This window comes from Motacilla alba, chromosome 1A, assembly GCF_015832195.1.
Source record: "Motacilla alba alba isolate MOTALB_02 chromosome 1A, Motacilla_alba_V1.0_pri, whole genome shotgun sequence".
NCBI lineage: Eukaryota > Metazoa > Chordata > Aves > Passeriformes > Motacillidae > Motacilla > Motacilla alba.
The window spans coordinates 333110-352601 of record NC_052031.1 but is presented as its reverse complement, the minus strand read 5'-3'; the positions used below and the strand labels follow the sequence as shown (position 1 = coordinate 352601).

Sequence of the window (19492 nt, the reverse complement as noted above, 5' to 3'; positions counted from 1 at the left end):
TTATTCATATTTTCCTTATCTTTTCCTCCTGTCCCTTGTGTGGCAAGAATCAGCTCCAAGTGTGGCAAGTGCAAATGCAGTGTTGCAGGCTTTATTGCAAGCCTGTAAGAAACCATAATCAGCATTAATTAGCAGTTCAGGGCACAGGGCAGTGTTTAAGTGCAGCTGCTCTGCTCCTGATCAGGGGAGCTCCACAGGGGCGGGGCAAGGACATGAAAGGGCTGAAAATGAACAAACAGAATGGGGGAAAAGAAGTGCCAGAAATGAATAACCAAATTCCCGGGGCGATGCTGCTGTGGGAGCTCGGCAGCCTGGCCATGGCATCCCTGTGGAAAACAGCTCCTGCCAGGAGTGTCACCGCACACTCGGGGGCACCTGGACACCTCTGGGCACTCTGCAATCACAGAACGGTTTAGCTGCAAGGGACCGCAAAGCCCACCGAGTCCCACGGGCAGGGACACTGTCCCAGGGTGCTCCAAGCCCCGTCCAGCCTGGCCTTGGGCACTGCCAGGGTGGAACTGTGCCTTCTCACACTTTCTCTTTACATTGCTCCTACTCCTCCTCTGCTCCGGGCCTGACCTGGCAATAAATAACCCCCAAAGCGCCTGGGTGCTGCTCAGCAAACCTGCCACAGATCTGGGATGTATCCCCGGTGTCTCCCCTTTCCCAGATGTCCCCGAGCAGGAAGCAGCTCCTGCGCTGTATTCACGTGCCTGGAATCGCACAAAACTCACTGCCCCGAGCAATGCGGGCTCCCCCTTTGCCCTCTGCCGGGCACAGCCCCGTGCCCGGCTCTGCCAACGCGCCCGGGGCAGCTGCCGGCCCCGGGGCTCGCCGCTGGATCCTCGCTCCCGGGGAACACTGCTCCTAAAGGAATCCACGTCGTTCTCTCACCTTTGTAAACGTAACTGAGGCGTCGGGTAGCTTCTACAATAGGAGTCGCTTAATGAAAGAGCTCTCTCTCAAGCGAGAGTCAGCTTTCGGCCGGGCCGGGTGAGGTCACGCAATGAACTGCGCCTCGGGCAGGGGCAGAGCGTGGGTTATTCTCCTGCAGAAGACGTGCCATATTTTACCCCTTGGTGAGCTTGCTTTGTGGAAATCTCCTCCTCACGGCCGGCAGGGAATAAACGGCGTATTTTCTAAACGGTGTTTGGAGCGCTCCTGAAACCGGCCCCGCGGGACGGGCCCGGGGGGCTGCCAAAGGGGGCTCGGGGAGGCTCAGACCGGGCACAGCCGGGGGGGCTCTGGTCGGCACACACGGGGGTCCAACAGACCCGAACCGCACGGAGCCCTCACGCCGCCGCCATGACACTCCCCAGCCCCGCCCGCGCCGCTCTGCGCGCCCGCTCCCGTCTCTATGGTGCGGGCGGCTCTCTCGGGACCTCCCGGCCGGCAGGGGGAGCGTTGGGGCGGGCGGGGGGCGCGTTGGGGCGGGGTCCTCCCGGCCGGCAGGGGGCGCGGCGCGGGGCGGGCCGCGCGCGGGCGGCGCCGCCATGGACGCGCTGAGCCGGGCCGGGCCGCGGGGCCGCCGCGCCGCCGCCGCCTCCCCCCTGCCCTGGGGCCGCTTCGCCGCCTGGATCGACTGCGTGTGTGTGGTGACCTTCGACCTGGAGCTGGGACAGGCCATGGAGGTGAGCCACGGCCGCCCGGGAGCGGGCTGGGGGGTCCGGCAGGGAGAGGAGGGGAGAGGGACTGGGGAGAGGGGATCGGGAATGGGGAGAGGGGATCGGGAATGGGGAGAGGGGATCGGGATTGGGGCTGAGGGGAAGGAATGGGGAGAGGGAACCGGGAATGGGGAGAGGGAATCGGGAATGGGGAGAGGGCATCGGGAATAGGGAGGTGACAGCGGGAGTCAGGGACTGGGGGTGTGGAAGGAGCAGGGATGAGGAGAGAGGATGAGGGATGGCGGACTGGAAAGGGAATTAAGGAGGGGGGTGGAGGGGATTTGAAATGGGGAGGGAAAAGCGGGATTAGGAGTGGACGGGGAAAAGCGGGAACACAGCTGGGGGTGTGACAGGGGATCAGGGTTGGGATGGGGGCAGCGAACAGGAGGGGAGGGGGGCCCGAGCAGAGATTTGGGGTGAGGGGATCTTTGTGGGGTGGGGGGTGCACGGGGCAGGGAGGGGCCAGGGCAGCATCCAGGAGACCTTTATGGATCGACTTCATGGAATAACACCTGCCCAGGGTGCCATGTCCCAGGGATCCAGGCTGGCAGAGCTGGGGCTGCTCACCTGGAGAGGAGAAGGCTCCAGGCAGAGCTCCGAGCCCCTGGCAGGGCCTGCAGGGGCTCCAGGAGAGCTGCAGAGGGACTGGGGACAAGGCCTGCAGGGACAGCACCCAGGGAATGGCTGCCAGTGCCAGAGGGCAGCCATGGGTGGGATCTTGGCAATGAGGAATTCCTGCCTGGGCTGGAATTGCCAGAGCAGCTGGGGCTGCCCCTGCATCCCTGCAGTGCCCCAGGCCAGGCTGGACACTGGGGCTGGAGCAGCCTGGGACACTGGCAGGTGTCCCTGCCCTGGCAGGGTGGCACTGCAGGGGCTCTGGGGTCCCTGCCCACCCAGCCATGCCAGGATTCCAAAGACACACATTCCCAGGGAAGGGAAGTTCCCTGGCTGGGTTGGAGCAGGGCTGAGCCCCTTGTGGGGCCAGAAGGGTGGCGTTGGGGTGGGAAGGGCTGGGCAGCTGTTCCCAGTTCCCTGGGATGTCCAGTGCTGTCCTGCAGGGGGGTTTGGGGCGAGCTGGGCTCCTCGGGCTGCTCTCTGAGGAAAGCAGGGAGGGGTGAGTTTGTCTCATCCTGAGGCATCACCTCAAATTCCTTCTTACTTCTTGTGTGGTGGTGGGAGTCACTCCTTGCTCTGCCCTTTTTGGGGAGGTTGCTCTGGTTTTCAGGGGATTGAGCCTCCCCAGTTTTAAATGCTGGAGCTTCCAAAGGGGATGGGAAGCAGGAGGAACCAACTCCACCTTGTTGCTGCTCCCTTGCCTTGAGCACTTGATTGTTTCTTTCCCTGGAGCCTCGAAGTGAATAAAAAAATCTCCTCCAGACCCCAGTTTCACCTGTTTGATCCTTTTTCCTGCAAAACCAGGCCTGAAATACCCCAAGAAAGGGAGGAATATTGGGATAATAATTAGCATGGCAAATTCAAGGCTTTGTAGCTGTGTTTGATGTGTAAGGGTGGGTTCTCACCTGTCTGCCTTTGTGAGGAGGGATACAGGAACGTTGTTTGTTCATCCCCGGAAAGGAATTTTCCTTCTTTTCCTTCCTTTTCTCCCTTTGCCTGCGTCAGTTTCAGTGGGAAGATGTTCCTTACGTGGCACAAATAGATTAGGGAAGCTGGGAACGCGTCCGTGGGGATGGCACAGCCCCGCTGTCCCCCTTCCTGTGGAAAAACGCTGTGGGATTCTGTTCCAGAGGGAAGGGGGAGGAGCAGGGGTGAGATGTGGGAATAGGGGAGGGAAGCTGTGGGGACCCGGGGGTACCAATGTGGGGGGTCTGGCCACACAAACCCAGGGGGGCTCTGTGGGTGCAACCCGGGAGGGTCTCTGAAGTTCAGAAGACTCTGAGGGAGAGCCCAGAGATCCTGGAATTCAGCAGTTCCCACTCTGCTTCCACGGACAGCGGAGAAGCTGTTGGAAAGCAGGACCCAAATCAAGGCAGGAATGAAATGGAGTTCCTGTTTCTGGCCCCTCCACCTTCAAATAACCAAACACTTCAGGATGTGACTGAAGCCCTTTTGGGCTGCTCTGGAGACATCCAGGGACTTCTACACATCCTAATTTCCTTTTCATTTAGCTTTTTTTGGCTTTTCAAAAGTTATGGTGACTCAGATTCCTGTTGGCTTGGATTTGAGGTTTTGAACTTTTGGGTGTTTGGTGATTTCCCCACCCCCCAAACAGAGAAACATCAGAGTTAAAGTGAAGGGGAAGCAGAGATGTGGAATTCCAGAGGGATTAAGGTTGGAAAAGACCTCTGAGATCATCAGTTCCAGCCCTGGAGGTTAAAGTCTGATTTTCCAACCGTTCTCTTGCAGAAAGCCCTCCCAAAATCCAGCAGGAGAAGCAGAAGCCTTGTCCCAACCCCTGCTCTGGATTAGGCAGGAAATGCTGAGGAAAGCACAATTCCTGGGACTCACAGGCTCCTGAGGGACCAGGACCAGCTGTGCAGGGCTCCCTGGCCTGGCCGTGATCCCCTGGGAATGAGCAGGATAAATGTCTGGGCGGGGATTAATTAATTTGGGGTCCTGGCACAGAACGAGGGGCGCAGGGCAGTGAGGGATGCCCTGGGACAATCCCAGCCCTCCCTCTCCACGCTGCCCGGTCCCTGCAGCTGCCCGGGGATCATTTTGACTCGGGCTTTTGGTGGCTCTTCCCTCGCAGCTCAGCTCTGCAGGGCTCATCAGCGGCGCTGTTAATTGGGAATTTGGCCGGCTCTCAAGGGATCCGCGGGAATTGTCAGAGCCGGGTGAACTTCCAGCCCTGGCACGGGGCCACCCGGGCTATTTATAGCCTGGAGAGGAGAGGCAGGCGCTGCTGAGAGCTCCTGGCTGGAGCAGCAGCTGCCCCTGGAGCACAGCTCCTGAGGCTGGGAGCAGAGCCCCGGCTCAGCCCGGCCCGTGCTGGCTTCAGCAGGGGCTCTGGGCATCCTCCTCCTCGGGACCCCACCCCTGTGAGACCCCACCTGCAGGGCTGCCCGGCCCTGGGGACACCTGGAGCTCACCTGGAGCTGCTGGAGAGCCCAGAGGAGGCCCCGGAGCTGCTCCAGGGCTGGAGCCCCTCAGCTCCCAGGGATCCAGGCTGGCAGAGCTGGGGCTGCTCACCTGCAGAGGAGAAGGCTCCAGGGAGAGCTCCGCGTCCCTGGCAGGGCCTGCAGGGGCTCCAGGGTCACTGCAGAGGGACTGGGGACAAGGCCTGCAGGGACAGCACCCAGGGAATGGCTGCCAGTGCCAGAGGGCAGCCATGGATGGGATCTTGGCCATGAGGAATTCCTGGCTGGGCTGGAATTGCCAGAGCAGCTGGGGCTGCCCCTGCATCCCTGGCAGTGCCCCAGGCCAGGCTGGGCACTGGGGCTGGAGCAGCCTGGGACACTGGCAGGTGGCCCTGCCATGGCAGGGTGGCACTGCAGGGGCTCTGGGGTCCCTGCCCACCCAGCAATGCCAGGATTCCCTGACTCTGTGCTCTCCAAGGTGATCAGGTCCAGCACTGATGGAATTCCTCCCCGTGGGTTTCTCTCAGCCATGGCTGTTGAGCCCTCCTGGTGCCCCCCGTCCCTCCTGTGTGTCCTGTCCTGCTCCTGACAGAGCAGATGTTTGCACAGCTGGAATGCTCCCAGAGGATTTGGGGCTGTTCCATCAGCTCTCAGGAATAAATCTAAGTCAGGAGCCTTTGGGTCTGTCCCCAAATGCAAATCAAGGTGGGTTCAGTGGCAGGTTCAGAGCTTAAAGCATCCCAGGTGCTTTCCCGTGGGACCTGCTGGGATCAGGGAGGAGCTGCTGTGGCACAGGGGCTGACAGGCTCTGCTCTCTCCACAGCTGGTGTATCCCCACGACTTCAGGCTCACCGAGAAGGAGGTAAGCAGCCTTCCTTGCCCTCCTCCCTCCTTTGCCAGCAGCTCTCCAGGGCCTCACTGGGTGTTGTTTTTTTGCAGAAAACGAGCATCTGCTACCTGTCCTTCCCAGACTCCTACTCAGGTGGGTGACTCCGGGGGTGACAGAAGTGTCCCTGTGGAAGGACACTCCCTGGGGTGCTGCAGGGAGCTGAGCCAGAGCCTCCTTGTGCTGATTGCCCCCGTGCTCTGCAGGGTGGAACCTGTGCTCCGAGGAAATGCCCACTGTGGCCAGGAGGGGTGGCAGCTGTCACATTCCTGTGTTTGGGAGCAGGAGAGGGGACACTTCCAGCAGGAATGTTCCCAAACCTGAGTTTATGCTTCACAAAGGGACAGTGAGAAATAAATCTGCTGATCCAGCCAGGCCCTGGGGCTTTGAGGGATTCTGCATTTTCATGGAATCCTGGAACAGTTTGGGAGGGCAGGGATCTCAGAGCCCCTGCAGTGCCACCGTGCCATGGCAGGGACACCTGCCAGTGTCCCAGGCTGCTCCAGCCCCAGTGTCCAGCCTGGCCTGGGGCACTGCCAGGCTGCTCTGGGCACCTGTGCCAGGCCCTGCCCGCCCTCCCAGGGAAAAGCTTTTTCCTATAGTTCCATTTCCCTTTTCCTTCCCACTTTGCTTCCTTTTTCCCTTTCTCCTCCTTTCAGGTGTCTCCCCCGTCCCTCCCCATTCCCTGCTGGGTTTCCCCACAGCCCCCTCCCGTTGTGCTGGAGCCATTCCCTGTCACTGTCCCTGTGCTGTGTGTCCCAGGTGGCCTCGGGGACACCCAGTTCAGCTTCCGGCTGCGCCAGGCCGGGGGTTCCCGGAGCTCCCCGTTCCAGGATGACGGCAGGTACAACCGGGAGGCCCCGCTGACGCTGCAGGTGGGTCCTGCCCGGGAGAGCCAGGGCTGCCCCGGCTTTGGGGTCCCTGGGAAAATCCTCCTTGTCTTGGCTGTGGCAATAGGGAGACAAGAATGGTTCAGCATGGGGATATCCTTCCGTGCTCACAGGGAACGGGATCAGGGACAGGGAACTGCTGGGACAGGGAATGGGATCAGGGACAGGGAACTGCTGGGACAGGGAACGGGATCAGGGACAGGGAACTGCTGGGACAGGGAATGGGATCAGGGACAGGGAACTGCTGGGACAGGGAACGGGATCAGGGACAGGGAACTGCTGGGACAGGGAGTGGGATCAGGGAACTGCTGGGACAGGGAGTGGGATCAGGGACAGGGAACTGCTAGGACAGGGACAGGGAATGGGATCAGGGACAGGGAACTGCTGGGACAGGGAATGGGATCAGGGACAGGGAACTGCTGGGACAGGGAACAGCATCAGGGACAGGGAACTGCTGGGACAGGGAACGGGATCAGGGAATAGGATCAGGGACAGGGAACGGGATCAAGGACAGGGAACTGCTGGGACAGGGAATGGGATCAGGGACAGGGAACTGCTGGGACAGGGAACAAGATCAGGGACAGGGAACTGCTGGGACAGGGAATGGGATCAGGGAGAGGGAACTGAACTGAGTCAGGGAGACCCCCAGCTATTTTGGGAGGTGGACCAGAATTAGGGAGACCCCAGCTGCACTGGGAGAGGGAACTGAATTTGGGAGACCCCAGTTATTTTGGGAGAGGGAACTGAAGCAGGGGGAGCCTGGCAATTCTGGGAGAGGGAACTGAAGCAGGGACACCTTCCACTGTCCCAGGCTGCTCCAAGCCCCAACATCCAGCCTGGCCTGGGGCCCTGCCAGGGATCCAGGGGCAGCCACAGATTTTCCTCTGGAAATTCTATTCCAGGGCCAGGAATCCCGATTCCCAAGATCCCACCCATGGGAGCCATTCCCTGGCTCCTGTCCCTGCAGGCCTTGTCCCCAGTCCCTCTGCAGTGGAAGGGGCTCAGAGCTCTCCCTGGATCATTTCCCTCTCCATGTGAGCACCCCCAGCCCTCCCAGCCTGGCTCCAGTTGTGTCTCTCCCTGTGTCCCCATGGAAAGCTCTCTTGGAGGGCTGGGAGGTGTCAGAGCAGGGGGGTGGCTCAGGAGGGTTGGTGGCAGTGGGGCTGGGCTGTCCTTAACTGTCTCTCTCTCTTATTTTTCTGTTCTTCCCTGTCCCTCTGTGTCCCTCTCTGTCCCTCTGTGTCCCTCTCTGTCCCTCTGTCCCTCCCTGTCCCTCTGTCCCTGCAGCGAGAGGCTGCTCACTATTTCGGGTACGTGTACTTCCGGCAGGTCAAGGACAGCTCCATGAGGAGGGGCTACTTCCAGAAGGTCAGTGCTGAGTCTGGAATCCCGGGATCCCTGAGGCTGGAACAGCCTCCCCAGCCCATCCAGCCCCAGCTGTGCCTGATCCCCACCTTGTCCCCAGCCCAGAGCCCCGAGTGCCACCTCCAGGAATTCCTGGGACACTTCCAGGGATGGGCACTCCAAAGCTCCCTGGGCAGCCCCTGCCAAGGCCTGACCCCCTTTCCATGGGGAAATTCCTGCTGATTCCACCCTGAGCTCCCCTGGCCCAGCCTGAGGCCGCTCCCCCTTGTCCTGTGCTGGTCCGTGGGGACATCTCAGTCCCAGCAGTGTCCTGAGCTTTGTGCCCTCCACCTCCAGGAGTTCCTTTCAGACTCCTGCTAATGCAGAAATCAGTTTTTCCATCCCCACTAAGCCAGTGAGTTTTCCGCTGGAACAGTGGGATTGCCCAGGGAAGGAATTATCACACTTGGATGAGGTTTGAATTCAGATGGCCAAGTTTGGGCTTGGACAGGAGGTGTTTAAATGACTCCTGCATTCCTAATTAATGCACTCATTAATGGCTAGAGGAAGAGGAGAGTCAGTGTAACAATGAAACCTCCAGTGGGGCTGGGTTGGGACAGCTGTAAAAACCAAGGATTTATTTCACAAGGAAGCCCCCGTTGGAACAAACAGGGCCTTGCTGGACACAATTCGTTATTCCAGGTTCCCTTGTCCTTCCCCAGCATTCCTTGACTTTGTTTATCTGCCCAGTTCCCATTTCAGGAGTCGCTCCTTTGTGCTTCTCCACCTGAAATGGTTTTTGGGAGCTCTGAACCCACCAGCAATTGACTTTTATTCCCTCTCCAGCTGCTCTTTTGCCATGCTCCCATCCCTTTGCTCTCCCAAATCCTGGCTCACGAGCAGGTGGCAGCAAGAACTCCACCAAAGCGCTGCTTGGGAGCTGCTCCGTGGGTTTAGTGCTGGGTTTTTTGGGTTGATCCCTCTCTAAGCAGTGCAGGAGCGTGCGGTGCTGGGGCCAGGGGGGTCCTGATCCCAAATGTGCCATTCCCAGTCCCTGGTGCTCGTGTCCCGCCTTCCCTACGTGAACCTGTTCCAGTGCCTGCTGCAGCTGATTGCTCCGGAGTACTTCGACAAGCTGGAGCCCTGCCTGGAGGCAGGTGAGCTGGGGGCAGGAGTTCCAGCTTGGGATAGAGGGGCTGCGTCGGGAGGTTCCTGGAAAACAGCTGGAATGCTCCAAATGGCTTCACTCTGGAGCAAATCGCAGCAGGGAAGAACTTCCTCCTGCTCATCCAGGTGGATAGCCAGGTGTAAAGGAGGGACTGTGGGGAGGGAGGGGATGGGGCTGTCAGTTTGGATGCAGGGTGTTCCCAAAGCCAGGAATCTGTTGCACCTCCATCAGGCCTTTTGTGCCTGGGTCGTTTCATCCTGATCCATCAGCTCTGGGTTTGCCACAAGCCAGGGGGTTGCGTGAGCTGGGAAAGGGAACAATTCCCTTTCAGAATGCCAGGATGAGCTGGATTTTCCCTCAGGTGAAACTCTTCCCTTCCCTGTGCCCCTCAGTGTGCAACGAGATCGACCAGTGGCCACCCCCAGTGCCTGGCCAGACCCTGAACCTGCCCGTGATGGGAGTTGTCATCCAGGTACCGGGGCTGTGCCAGCAGGACCTGTGTTCCACGGTCCTGGATGGGAAATCCCTGCTCACCCCACATTCCCCACAGCCTTTCCAGCTGGAACTGGTGGCTGGGGAGTTGCTGCCCTGCCAGTCCCACCCCAGCGTGATCCCTGCTCTCCCTGCCCTGCAGGTGAGGATCCCGTCCCGGGTGGACAAGCCAGGCTCCAGCCCAGTGAAGCAGTGCAACCAGGAGGTGAGAGGGGCTGGCACGGAGGGAGGAGCTGTGTCCTGAATCCTGCTGGGAACCCTTTGGCCTGGGGTCAGTGTGGTCTCAGCGGTTCCGCGCCGGGCTCTCCTGCCTGGAGTCACGCAGGGCTCTCTGCACCCAGTCCGGGTGCTTTACTCACTGTTCCCCTTGCTGTTCCTGGGAAGTCGGGCCCTGCTGGGCCTCCTGCCTTCACCCTGGAGCTTTTCTGAGTTTGCTTCAGTGTTTTGGTTCAGCTCTGGTTTGGATTCCTTCCCTTTGCCGTTCTCTGCTGTGACTAACACTGGTTTGGTGCCACATCTCTAACCCCGCTGGCTCTGCTGTGTCTCAAAGGCTCTCCCACCAGAGGAAACCCTGGAAAATAAAGGAGCAGGCATGGGCAGCCTTTCCCATCTGGAAAAGAAGGGAGTCTTCCTTAGTTTGTAGGCACAGGAGTTAGCTTGGGATTGAGTGCTGCACCCAGCCCTGCTCCTGTGCACACCTCAGGGTGTGAGCCTTGTTCCCTGTGGCTGGCTGCTGGAGTTCAGCCGGGCTGCTCCCATCTCCTCACAGCTCACTAACAGCTACTAACAGCCTTTTCTCCCTTCCTCATCCAGAATCTGTTACCAGCCCCCCTGGTTCTCCCCAGTGTTCATGAGCTGGATCTGTTCAGGTGAGAGGCTCCTCCCAACCCTCTCCCCTCCACCCGCCGCCCTCTCCCGGCTGGGAGCATCCCATAAATCGCAGGGATGGTGCAGAATCAAGCCCTGCTGCATTCCAGGGGCTCCCCTGGGACTCGGGGCAGGCTTTGAGCTGAGGGTTGTGCCCTGCACAGCCCCGGGGCAGGGGAGGGGCCGTGTCCCCCCAGGCTGGGGAGCAGCTCCTGCCCAAAGCTCCAAGGGGAGTGTCCCAGGCACTCCCAGCACTGGAGGTGCCATTTCTGTGTCCATCCTCTGGAATCCAGCGTGTCCTGCTCTCTCAGACACACTGAAAGCACCACGTGTCCATGGGAACCTCCTGAGGTTTAACTAGGCCGAGTCCAAGGTGCTGCACCTGGGTCAGGGCAACCCCTGGGATCGGTCCAGGCTGGGCATGAGCAGCTGGAGCAGCCCTGGGAGAAGGATTTGGGGGCGCTGGGGGTGACAGCTGGACCTGACCCAGCCCTGGGCTGAGCCCGGGGGGCAGCAGGGGAGGGGATCCTGTCCCTGTGCCCCCTCAGGTGAGACCCCACCTGCAGAGCTGCCCAGCCCTGGGGACACCTGGAGCTGCTGGAGAGCCCAGAGGAGGCCCCAGAGTGGCACTGGAGGGGCTTTGAGGTCCCTTCCTACCCAAACCATTCCATGACTCTGATCACAGATTGCCTGACTTTGCTTAGAGCATTTCCTTTAAACTTGTGTGAAACAGCTGAGTGACAGCCCTGGTGAAAACACCTGAATTCCCCTGGGGAATGCTGGAAGTCCATCCTAGACCTCAAATTCCCAGACGGGAGCACACCTGGGGGGGGCTTGCAGGCCACAGCTGGTCCATCCTGACTGACCCTCTCATTGTCCCCGTTGTCCCAGGTGCTTCCAGCCAGTGCTGATCCACATCCAGATGCTGTGGGAGCTGATGCTGCTGGGGGAGCCCATGGTGGTGATGGCACCGTCCCCAACCGTGTCCTCAGAGATGGTGCTGGCCCTCACCAGGTAACACCCCCAGGCTGTGAGGGACTGGGAGCTGTGGCAGCAAATTCTGGCAGCTTTTCCCTCCCGCATGCACTCTGTGCTGCTCACCTGGGCTGGGTTTAGTTTGCTCGTGGAAGCTTTGCAAGACAAACTGCAAAAATTCCAGGCTCATTTTCCAGCAAGGATAGAGAGGAAAGGAATCTCCCCTGATGGTTCCAGCCCTGAGGAATGTTCTCTCCCCAGCTCAGAGCTCTGCCGCAGCACAAAACCCCAAAAACCTGCAGCTTTCCCAGAGAGGTTCAGCCAGGCCAGGTGCCAGGTGCTGCCCTGGGAGCGCTCCAGGCTGGGGCAGGGGGGCTGGCAAGCTGGGAAAGGCCCTGGGGGTGCTGTGCCAGGGCTGGGCACGAGCCCAGGGTGGCCAGGGGGGCAGGAGGCCGAGGGGCCCCGGGCTGTGGCAGCCCCAGGGTGGGCACGGCCCCAGGGCAGGGACTGTCCCCTGTGCTGGCCCGGGGTGGCCATGCCATGCCCGGGGTGACCCTGCCATGCCTGGGGTGACCCTGCCATGCCGGGGTGACCCTGCCTGTCCCTGCAGCTGCCTGGCCCCGCTGCGTTACTGCTGCGACTTCCGGCCCTACTTCACCATCCACGACAGCGAGTTCAAGGAGTACACCACGCGCACCCAGGCCCCGTGAGTGCCCCCGTGCCCTGCCGCCTCCCCTGAGGGACACCCAGGGCCACCAGCGCTCAGCCTGTCCCCTCCTTCCAGGCCCAACATCGTCGTGGGCGTCACCAACCCCTTCTTCATCAAGACCCTGCAGCACTGGCCGCACATCCTGCGGGTGGGCGAGCTCCGCATGTCAGGTGAGCTCGGGGTGCCAGGGGAGCTCAGGGTGCCTGCCAGGGGAGCTCAGGGTGCCTGTCAGGAGAGCTCAGGGTGCCTGCCAGGGGAGCTCAGGGTGCCTGTCAGGAGAGCTCAGGGTGCCTGCCAGGGGAGCTCAGGGTGCCAGTCAGGTGAGCTCAGGGTGTCAGGGGAGCTCAGGGTGCCTGCCAGGGGAGCTCAGGGTGCCAGGGGAGCTGAGGATGAAGGAGGAGCTCAGGGTGGAAGGAGAGCTGGCCCAGGGCTCTGTGGGGCTGGCAGAGCAGCTGGAGGCTGCAGGGAGCTGCCCTGGCAGTGGTTTCCTCTGCTGGGAGAGCCCAGGAGCCGCAGGAGCTCTCCCCTGGCTGTGGCCATGAGCAGGGTGAGCACAGAGCTGGGGCAGGGTGTGGGGAGCAGGGATTGCTGTCCTGGAGCTTCCAGGAGAGGAAAAGCCCTTCCTGGGCAGGAAATTGAGAGAGATGGGGAGAGAGAGAAACCTCCTCTCCTTTACCCAGCACCTTTGTTGGCCGGGAAGCCAAGGAAGCCCTGGGGAGGAGGAGCTGGATTTTAGCACATCCTCATCCCAGGATTCCAGCAGGGAAGGGAGCTGGGATTGCTCCGAGGGCGGGCAAGGGCAGGGCTGGGTGTCCCCAGGTGCAGTCCCAGCAGGAAGGGACAGAGCCTGAACTGTCCCCGCTGTGTGCCACAGGAGACCTGCCCAAGCAGGTGAAGGTGAAGAAACTGGCCAAGCTGAAGACCCTGGACACCAAACCAGGTGGGTGCAGGCCTCAGGAATCCTTCAGGGCTGACCCTTCCCTTGGGGTTTGGCAGCAGGGGGCCGTGTCCGTTTGTGACTCCTGATTTTTCCCGATCCCGTTTTTCCCGTCCAGGAATCTACACTTCCTATAAAACATTCCTTCACAAAGACAAAACCCTGATCAAAAGGCTACTGAAGGTAAGCACCTCCCTCTGCCCTGCTGGGAAACTGCCAAGAGCTCGCTGCGAGCAGACAGAGCTCTCCAGAGGAGCACAACTCACACTTTGGGATGGTTTAGTCCATACTGGGACCGTTCATCGTGCCAGGTTTAGGATTTCCCACTTGACATTAAGGATTAAATCCTGGTGCTAACAATGAACCGAGAGGAATTTATATTAAAAAAACCCTGAAAAAAAAAACCAGGTTTTGTCTAGTGAAACTTGGAATTTTAATGTGTTTGAGTAGAGGGAGGAATCTGTGCTTTGGGACTGGATTTGGGGACCTGGATTTGGGAATCTGGAGTTCGGAGACCTGGATTTGGAGACCTGGATTTGGGATCTGGATTTGGGAAGCTGGAGTTTGGGGATCTGGATTTGGCATGTAGAGTTTGGGCAGCACTTCAGGCTCCCGTGACTGCAGAGCTGCAGGTTGTGTGTGACAGTGAGGGGACACCTGGGTGACCAGCTGTGCCGTGGGTGACCCCAGGTGACCCAGCTGTGCCGTGGGTGACACTGGGTGACCCCAGGTGACCCGGCTGTGCCATGGGTGACACTGGGTGACCCCAGGTGACCCGGCTGTGCCGTGGGTGACACTGGGTGACCCCAGGTGACCCCGTCTGTCCACAGGGCATCCAGCGGAAGCGCCCCTCGGAGGTGCAGAGCGCTCTGCTGAGGAGGCACCTCCTGGAGCTCACCCAGAGCTTCATCATCCCCCTGGTGAGTGCAGGGACACCTGGGGGGACAGGGAGCAGTGCCCGTGACAGACCCTGGAGCAGGGAACCCTGGAGTGGCTGGGTGGGAAGGACCTTCAAACTCATCCCACCCCTGCCATGGCAGGGACACCTGCCAGTGTCCCAGGCTGCTCCAGCCCCAGCATCCAGCCCGGCCTGGGCACTGCCAGGGATGCAGGGGCAGCCCCAGCTGCTCTGGGAACCACAAGAGACTCCTGAACTGTGAGTAATTATTTTTATCTTTTCTTGTTTTAGGAGCATTACATGGCCAGCCTGATGCCTCTGCAGAGAGCCATCACTCCGTGGAAGGTAGGATGCACTTCCCAGTGCTCCTTCCCTTTGGGATTGGGAGTGGTTGCAGGGTGCTGGGCACACTCCTGGGAACCTCCCCTGCTGAAGGAAGAGGGGGTTTACTGCTTTAAAGATTCATTAAAAAACTGGGAGAACTCTTGGGACAGATACTCCCAGTTTTGCCAGGAGCTGAATTTACTGGGAATCTCACGTGAGGATCAGCCTTGGGGTATTTTTATCCTCAGTGCCTTGGGCACCTTTCCCACTGGAAGTGCAGCCCCCGTTCTCCTGGTTTCATTTGGGATTCCCTGATCTGGATTTCCATGGACTAACGTGGGTTTCCCTGTGCAGAATCCCCCCCAGATCCGCCCGTTCTGCCAGGAGGATTTCATGAAGAGCCTGGAGCACGCCGGCCCCCAGCTCACCTGTGTGCTCAAGGGGGACTGGCTGGGGCTCTACAGGTGAGAGTGCTGCTGCCACCCCAGCCGGGCCAGTCCCCACGGGCAGCACGCCCCACATCAGCACTGGGGCCAGCGGGAGCTGTGGGGCCTGCAGAACTCATCCATGGATTCACTCAGCATGCCCAGGGAGAGCAAATCCAGCCCTGGGGTTTTAAACGACTGGAGATCCTGCAGGGGAGTTGGTCCAGGGTTTTCCTGGGGAATTGGTTCCAAATGGGATGGAGAAGACACTTGGTGCAATAGGAGTGGGGAAAACCCAGTAGATGGATACCCAAGGGAGGAAAATGGGAAATGCACAGAGATGGAGAACACAAAAATCCCAGAAAGTGATCAGAAACAATAATTACAGAATTATGGAATGGGTTTGTGTGGGCAGGGACCCCAGAGCCCCCGCAGTGCCACCCTGCCATGGCAGGGCCACCTGCCAGTGTCCCAGGTGCTCCAGCCCCAGTGTCCAGCCTGGCCTGGGGCACTGCAGGGATGCAGGGGCAGCCCCAGCTGCTCTGGGCACCTGTGCCCATGTCCTGGTGTGTCCCCTTGGCCCCTTCCCAGGGTCACCTCAGGGAGCTGTGGGCCACGGGGTGGGCTTGTTGGATGGGATTGTCCCCGTGGGTCCCTGCCAGCTCCAGGAGCCCAGGACCCCACAGCTCCTGACCTCTCCACAGGCGATTCTTCAAGTCCCCCAACTTCGACGGCTGGTTCCGGCAGCGGCACCGCGAGATGACCCAGAAGCTCGAGGCCCTGCACCTGGAGGCCATCTGTGAGGCGGTGGGTGACAGGGACAGGGACAAGGACAGGGCTGGGACAGGGACAGGGCTGGGACAGGGCTGTGTCTGTGGGGCGGTGGGTGACAGGGACAGGGCTGGGTTTACTCAGAGATGAGGAGGATCCAGGGAGAGCTCCGAGCCCCTGGCAGGGCCTGCAGGGGCTCCAGGAGAGCTGCAGAGGGACTGGGGACAAGGCCTGCAGGGACAGCACCCAGGGAATGGCTGCCAGTGCCAGAGGGCAGCCATGGATGGGATCTTGGCCATGAGGAATTCCTGGCTGGGCTGGAATTGCCAGAGCAGCTGGGGCTGCCCCTGCATCCCTGCAGTGCCCCAGGCCAGGCTGGACACTGGGGCTGGAGCAGCCTGGGACACTGGCAGGTGGCCCTGCCCTGCCTTGGTGGCACTGCAGGGGCTCTGTCACTGCTTCAGGAATGAGGATGAGAAACCCCTGCTCACCTTCAGGCTTTCCTTAGGGGAATCCCTTGGGAAGTGTCCCTGAGGGAAGCCACTCTCTCCTTAGGACATCGTGGCCTGGATGAAGGACAAGTCTGAGGTGGAGATCGTGGACCTGGTGCTGAAGCTGCGGGAGAAGCTGGTGAGTCCCTCCCTCTCTCCCACTCCTTCCTCTCTCTGGGTGGAGAGAAATCCAGGACATGGATCACACCTGTGCTGCAGAAAACCTTGCTCTCCCTCCCTGGAGGGCTGGGAAGCTCAGGGAAGTTCGGGGTTTGTGTGAAATCCTCAGAATTAGGAGGATCCGGGGAAGTTTTCCACTCCCGAGGCTCAGCTGGCGTTTCCTGCCCGTTTTTATCCTGAGCTGCAGCAGGCGGAGCCCGGGCAGAGGGAAAGCCCCTGGAATGTGTTAATTCCCATTTCCCCGCAGGTGAGGGCTCGCTGCCAGCACCTGCCCGTGAAGGAGGAGACCCTGCAGAGGGTGGGTCTCTACATCGACACCATCATCGGCTCGCTGCCCGAGGACCTGCAGACCGTGCTGCACCACCCCTGAGCGGGGGCTCCCGGAGCCAGAGAGCCTCGCCAGGCTGTCCCAGCCCGCTCCCGGCCGCTGGGGCAGCTCCTGCCCGGTCCGGATCCGGCCGGGATCGCGCCGGGGGCGCGGGGCGGAGCTGCTCCCGGAGCTGGGCTGGGGCTGTCCCTGCGGAACCGGCCCGGGGTGGCAGCGGCAGGCCAGGAGGGACCCCAGGGCTGCGGGCGGGTGAGCCCGCCCGGACACTTCATCCTCACCCCGCTTGGATCCTCGGCATTCCCGCAGCCCCATCCCGCCCGGGCGGAGCAGGAGCAGCCCGGCAGGGGGCTGTGCTCTGAGGACGGGCAGGAGGTGACAGTGCCGTCCCTGCCCCTGCCCAGCCGCGGGGAGCAGGAGGAGCGATCGCTGGACACGGACAAGAGCTGCTGTGTTTCTCCAGGGCAGAGCCAGAGGAGGGGCTGGAGCACCCGCAGGGATCAGAGCTCCCCGGACTGCCTGGGGCCGGCTGCTGGGAGGAGCTGGCCCCAAATCCTATTTATTCTGCTTGAAAACCCAGCCTGAGCTCCAGGGACAAGGGGGCTGGGGCTCTGCCCGAGGCGCTGGGAGAGCTCCCGCCAGCCCCTTCCCAATAAAACCTGGAGACGCTGATGGCTGCAGCCTGTGCCGAGCTGGAATGGCCCTGCTGCTCTGCCCCTGCCTGCAGAGCAGCTCCTGGGCCTGGGATCCCCTCCTGCCTCGGGGATGGATTTGCTGGGACCAGGGCATCGGTACTCCGAAACTGCATTGCACCACCAGGGCCTCCATGCAGGGATGGAATTTTAGCCTAAAAAAGGGTTTGGGGGGGATGTGGCAGCCTGGAGGGGCTGAACCCAGCACTCTGCCTGTGGTGGGACTGTTGGACTCTTCCTGCCCCGAGCTGGGGCAGCTCCCAGTGCTCCCTGCACTGTTTCCATCCATCCCTGCTGTTCTCAGGGCTGGGGGGCTCAGAGGGGGCTGAGCTCTCCCTGAATTTCCCCTCTGGAGCCAGGCAGGAGCTGCAGGAGGCTGCTGGGTGTCTCAGTGCCCCTGCCCTGCTGGAGTGAGGAGTTCTGAGCAACGTCCTTGGGGGTGGTGTAAATCCCAGGTGTGTCCGTGCAGGCCCCAAACCCTCCTGTAAAGCAGGAAATCGTAGTTTAAGAAAACCCTGGAGGCAAACTGGGTCCTGGTTTGGAGGCTGGGGAGGTTTATTGGGTGGGAATGCTTGTCCCTGCTCTTGGTCACTCCAGGCCATCCTGGTTTTCCACTGGGTTCACAACACCTGGGGGTGGCTGTGTCCCTCTGCCCTTCCCAAGATATGGAATCATGGAATCAGAGGCATTTGGGTTGGAAAAACCTTGGAGCCCCTCGAGTCCAACCATCCCCAGCACTGCCAGGGCCACCACTGACCCTGTCCCCAAGTGCCACAGCCCCAGGGCTTTGAAATCCCTCCTGGAGTGGGGACTCCACCCTCTCTTGTAGCTGTTCCTCAACAGCCTGAACTTCCTCCTTCAGGAATTCTCCCTCAGGGATGTTTTGTCAGCTTTGCATTCCTCCCAAGGAGGCCAGACCCCGTCTCCTGCAAGCCCAGTATCCCAGAGTCCTGGCATGGTTTGGGTGGGAAGGGACCTCGAAGCCCCTCCAGTGCCACCGCAGCCTCGTGGTTCCAGGCTCCGTCCCTGTGGATCTGTGGAAGTTGGGGGGCTCCAGCAGGGAGGGGCTCAGGTGCCTCCAGCGCCGTGGGACCTGCCCAGCCCCACCTGTGCCCTCCCCAAACCCCTCCAGGCACGAGGGGCTGCGTCCAGGGGATCCTGCCGGGACACCGGGAGCTGCGGGAGGTGTCCCTGCCATGGCAGGGTGGCACTGCAGGGGCTCCGGGGTCCCTGCCCACCCAAACCGTTCCAGGATTCCCTGAGCTGCTGGGAATGTGCAAATCCTTCCAGGGGTTTGGGCTGCCCCCGGGGAGTGGGATGAGGTGGGAACAGATCCCAGGGAATGGGATGAGGCGGGAGCTCAGGGAGCAGCCCCCAGGGAATGGAATGAGATGGGAACAGATCCCAGGGAATGGGATGAGGTGGGGGCTCAGGGAGCAGCCCCCAGGGAGTGGGATGAGGTGGGAACACATCCCAGGGAATGGGATGAGGTGGGAGCTCAGGGAGCAGCCCCCAGGGAGTCGTCGTAGAAAGCCTTGAGCCCCCCGGGGCTCTGCAGGGAGGGGCCCCGGGCCAGCACCTCCCGTCGGAAGTTCTCCCTCATCCAGGCATAGACCAGACTGTGCAGGAAGCCCTGCAGGGACACGCTCAGGGCCTGGGGGACACGGGGACACAGGGTCAGGGCTGCCGGTCCCCGCAGGCACAGCCCAGGCAGGGTGGCACAGGACACGGGGGACTTTCCTCTTGGTGTGGCCAATTGAAGCACGTCCAGCGCCCGGGAAGAGCCAAGGGGTGAAATCCCAACCCAAAATCCCATGGGAAGAGCCACGCTGGGCCCGGGGCCGTGTCCTCACCCTGCCCGGCGTGTCCCCAAGGGCTTCACAGCTCCCGCGTGGGATGGGGACAAACGTCCAGCCTGGGAGCCCTGGAAGGCCCGGGAGCTTTACTCACTGTGGACACGTAGAGGACAAACAGCGAGGCAGGGCTGATGCTGGTGAAGGAGAGGATGGTGAGGAGGAAGGCTGCGGGTGGGACACAGAAGGACATTCCTTGGTGGGACACTCCCACTGTGACCCTGCAGGGCTGGGGGAGCTGGGGACAGCCTCAGTGTGACCCTGCAGGTCTCAGGGAGCTGGGGACACCCTCAGTGTGAGCCTGCAGGGCTGGGAGAGCTGGGGACAGCCTCAGTGTGACCCTGCAGGTCTCAGGGAGCTGGGGACACCCTCAGTGTGAGCCTGCAGGGCTGGGAGAGCTGGGGACAGCCTCAGTGTGACCCTGCAGGGCTGGGGGAGCTGGGGACAGCCTCAGTGTGAGCCTGCAGGGCTGGGAGAGCTGGGGACAGCCTCAGGGTGACCCCACAGGGCTGGATGTGCTGGGGACAGCCTCAGTGTGACCCTGCAGGGCTGGGGGAGCTGGG

The 19492-nt window shown here is 61.1% G+C and overlaps 1 protein-coding gene across 1 annotated transcript; it reads left to right on the top strand.

Annotated features, from left to right (window-relative positions):
• Positions 1 to 1469: 1469 nt before the first annotated feature.
• On the top strand, positions 1470 to 17060 carry DENND6B (DENN domain containing 6B). The gene is made up of 20 exons (XM_038155483.1): positions 1470 to 1631; positions 5526 to 5564; positions 5642 to 5684; positions 6351 to 6463; positions 7766 to 7846; positions 8874 to 8979; positions 9383 to 9462; positions 9625 to 9687; positions 10296 to 10351; positions 11241 to 11363; positions 11935 to 12030; positions 12109 to 12203; positions 12908 to 12973; positions 13089 to 13153; positions 13801 to 13890; positions 14160 to 14213; positions 14547 to 14656; positions 15322 to 15424; positions 15944 to 16018; positions 16307 to 17060. Exons 1-20 carry the CDS (start codon positions 1494 to 1496, stop codon positions 16427 to 16429), a joined length of 1719 nt encoding a protein of 572 aa, XP_038011411.1. The 5' UTR covers positions 1470 to 1493; the 3' UTR covers positions 16430 to 17060.
• The last annotated feature ends 2432 nt before the right edge of the window (positions 17061 to 19492 follow it).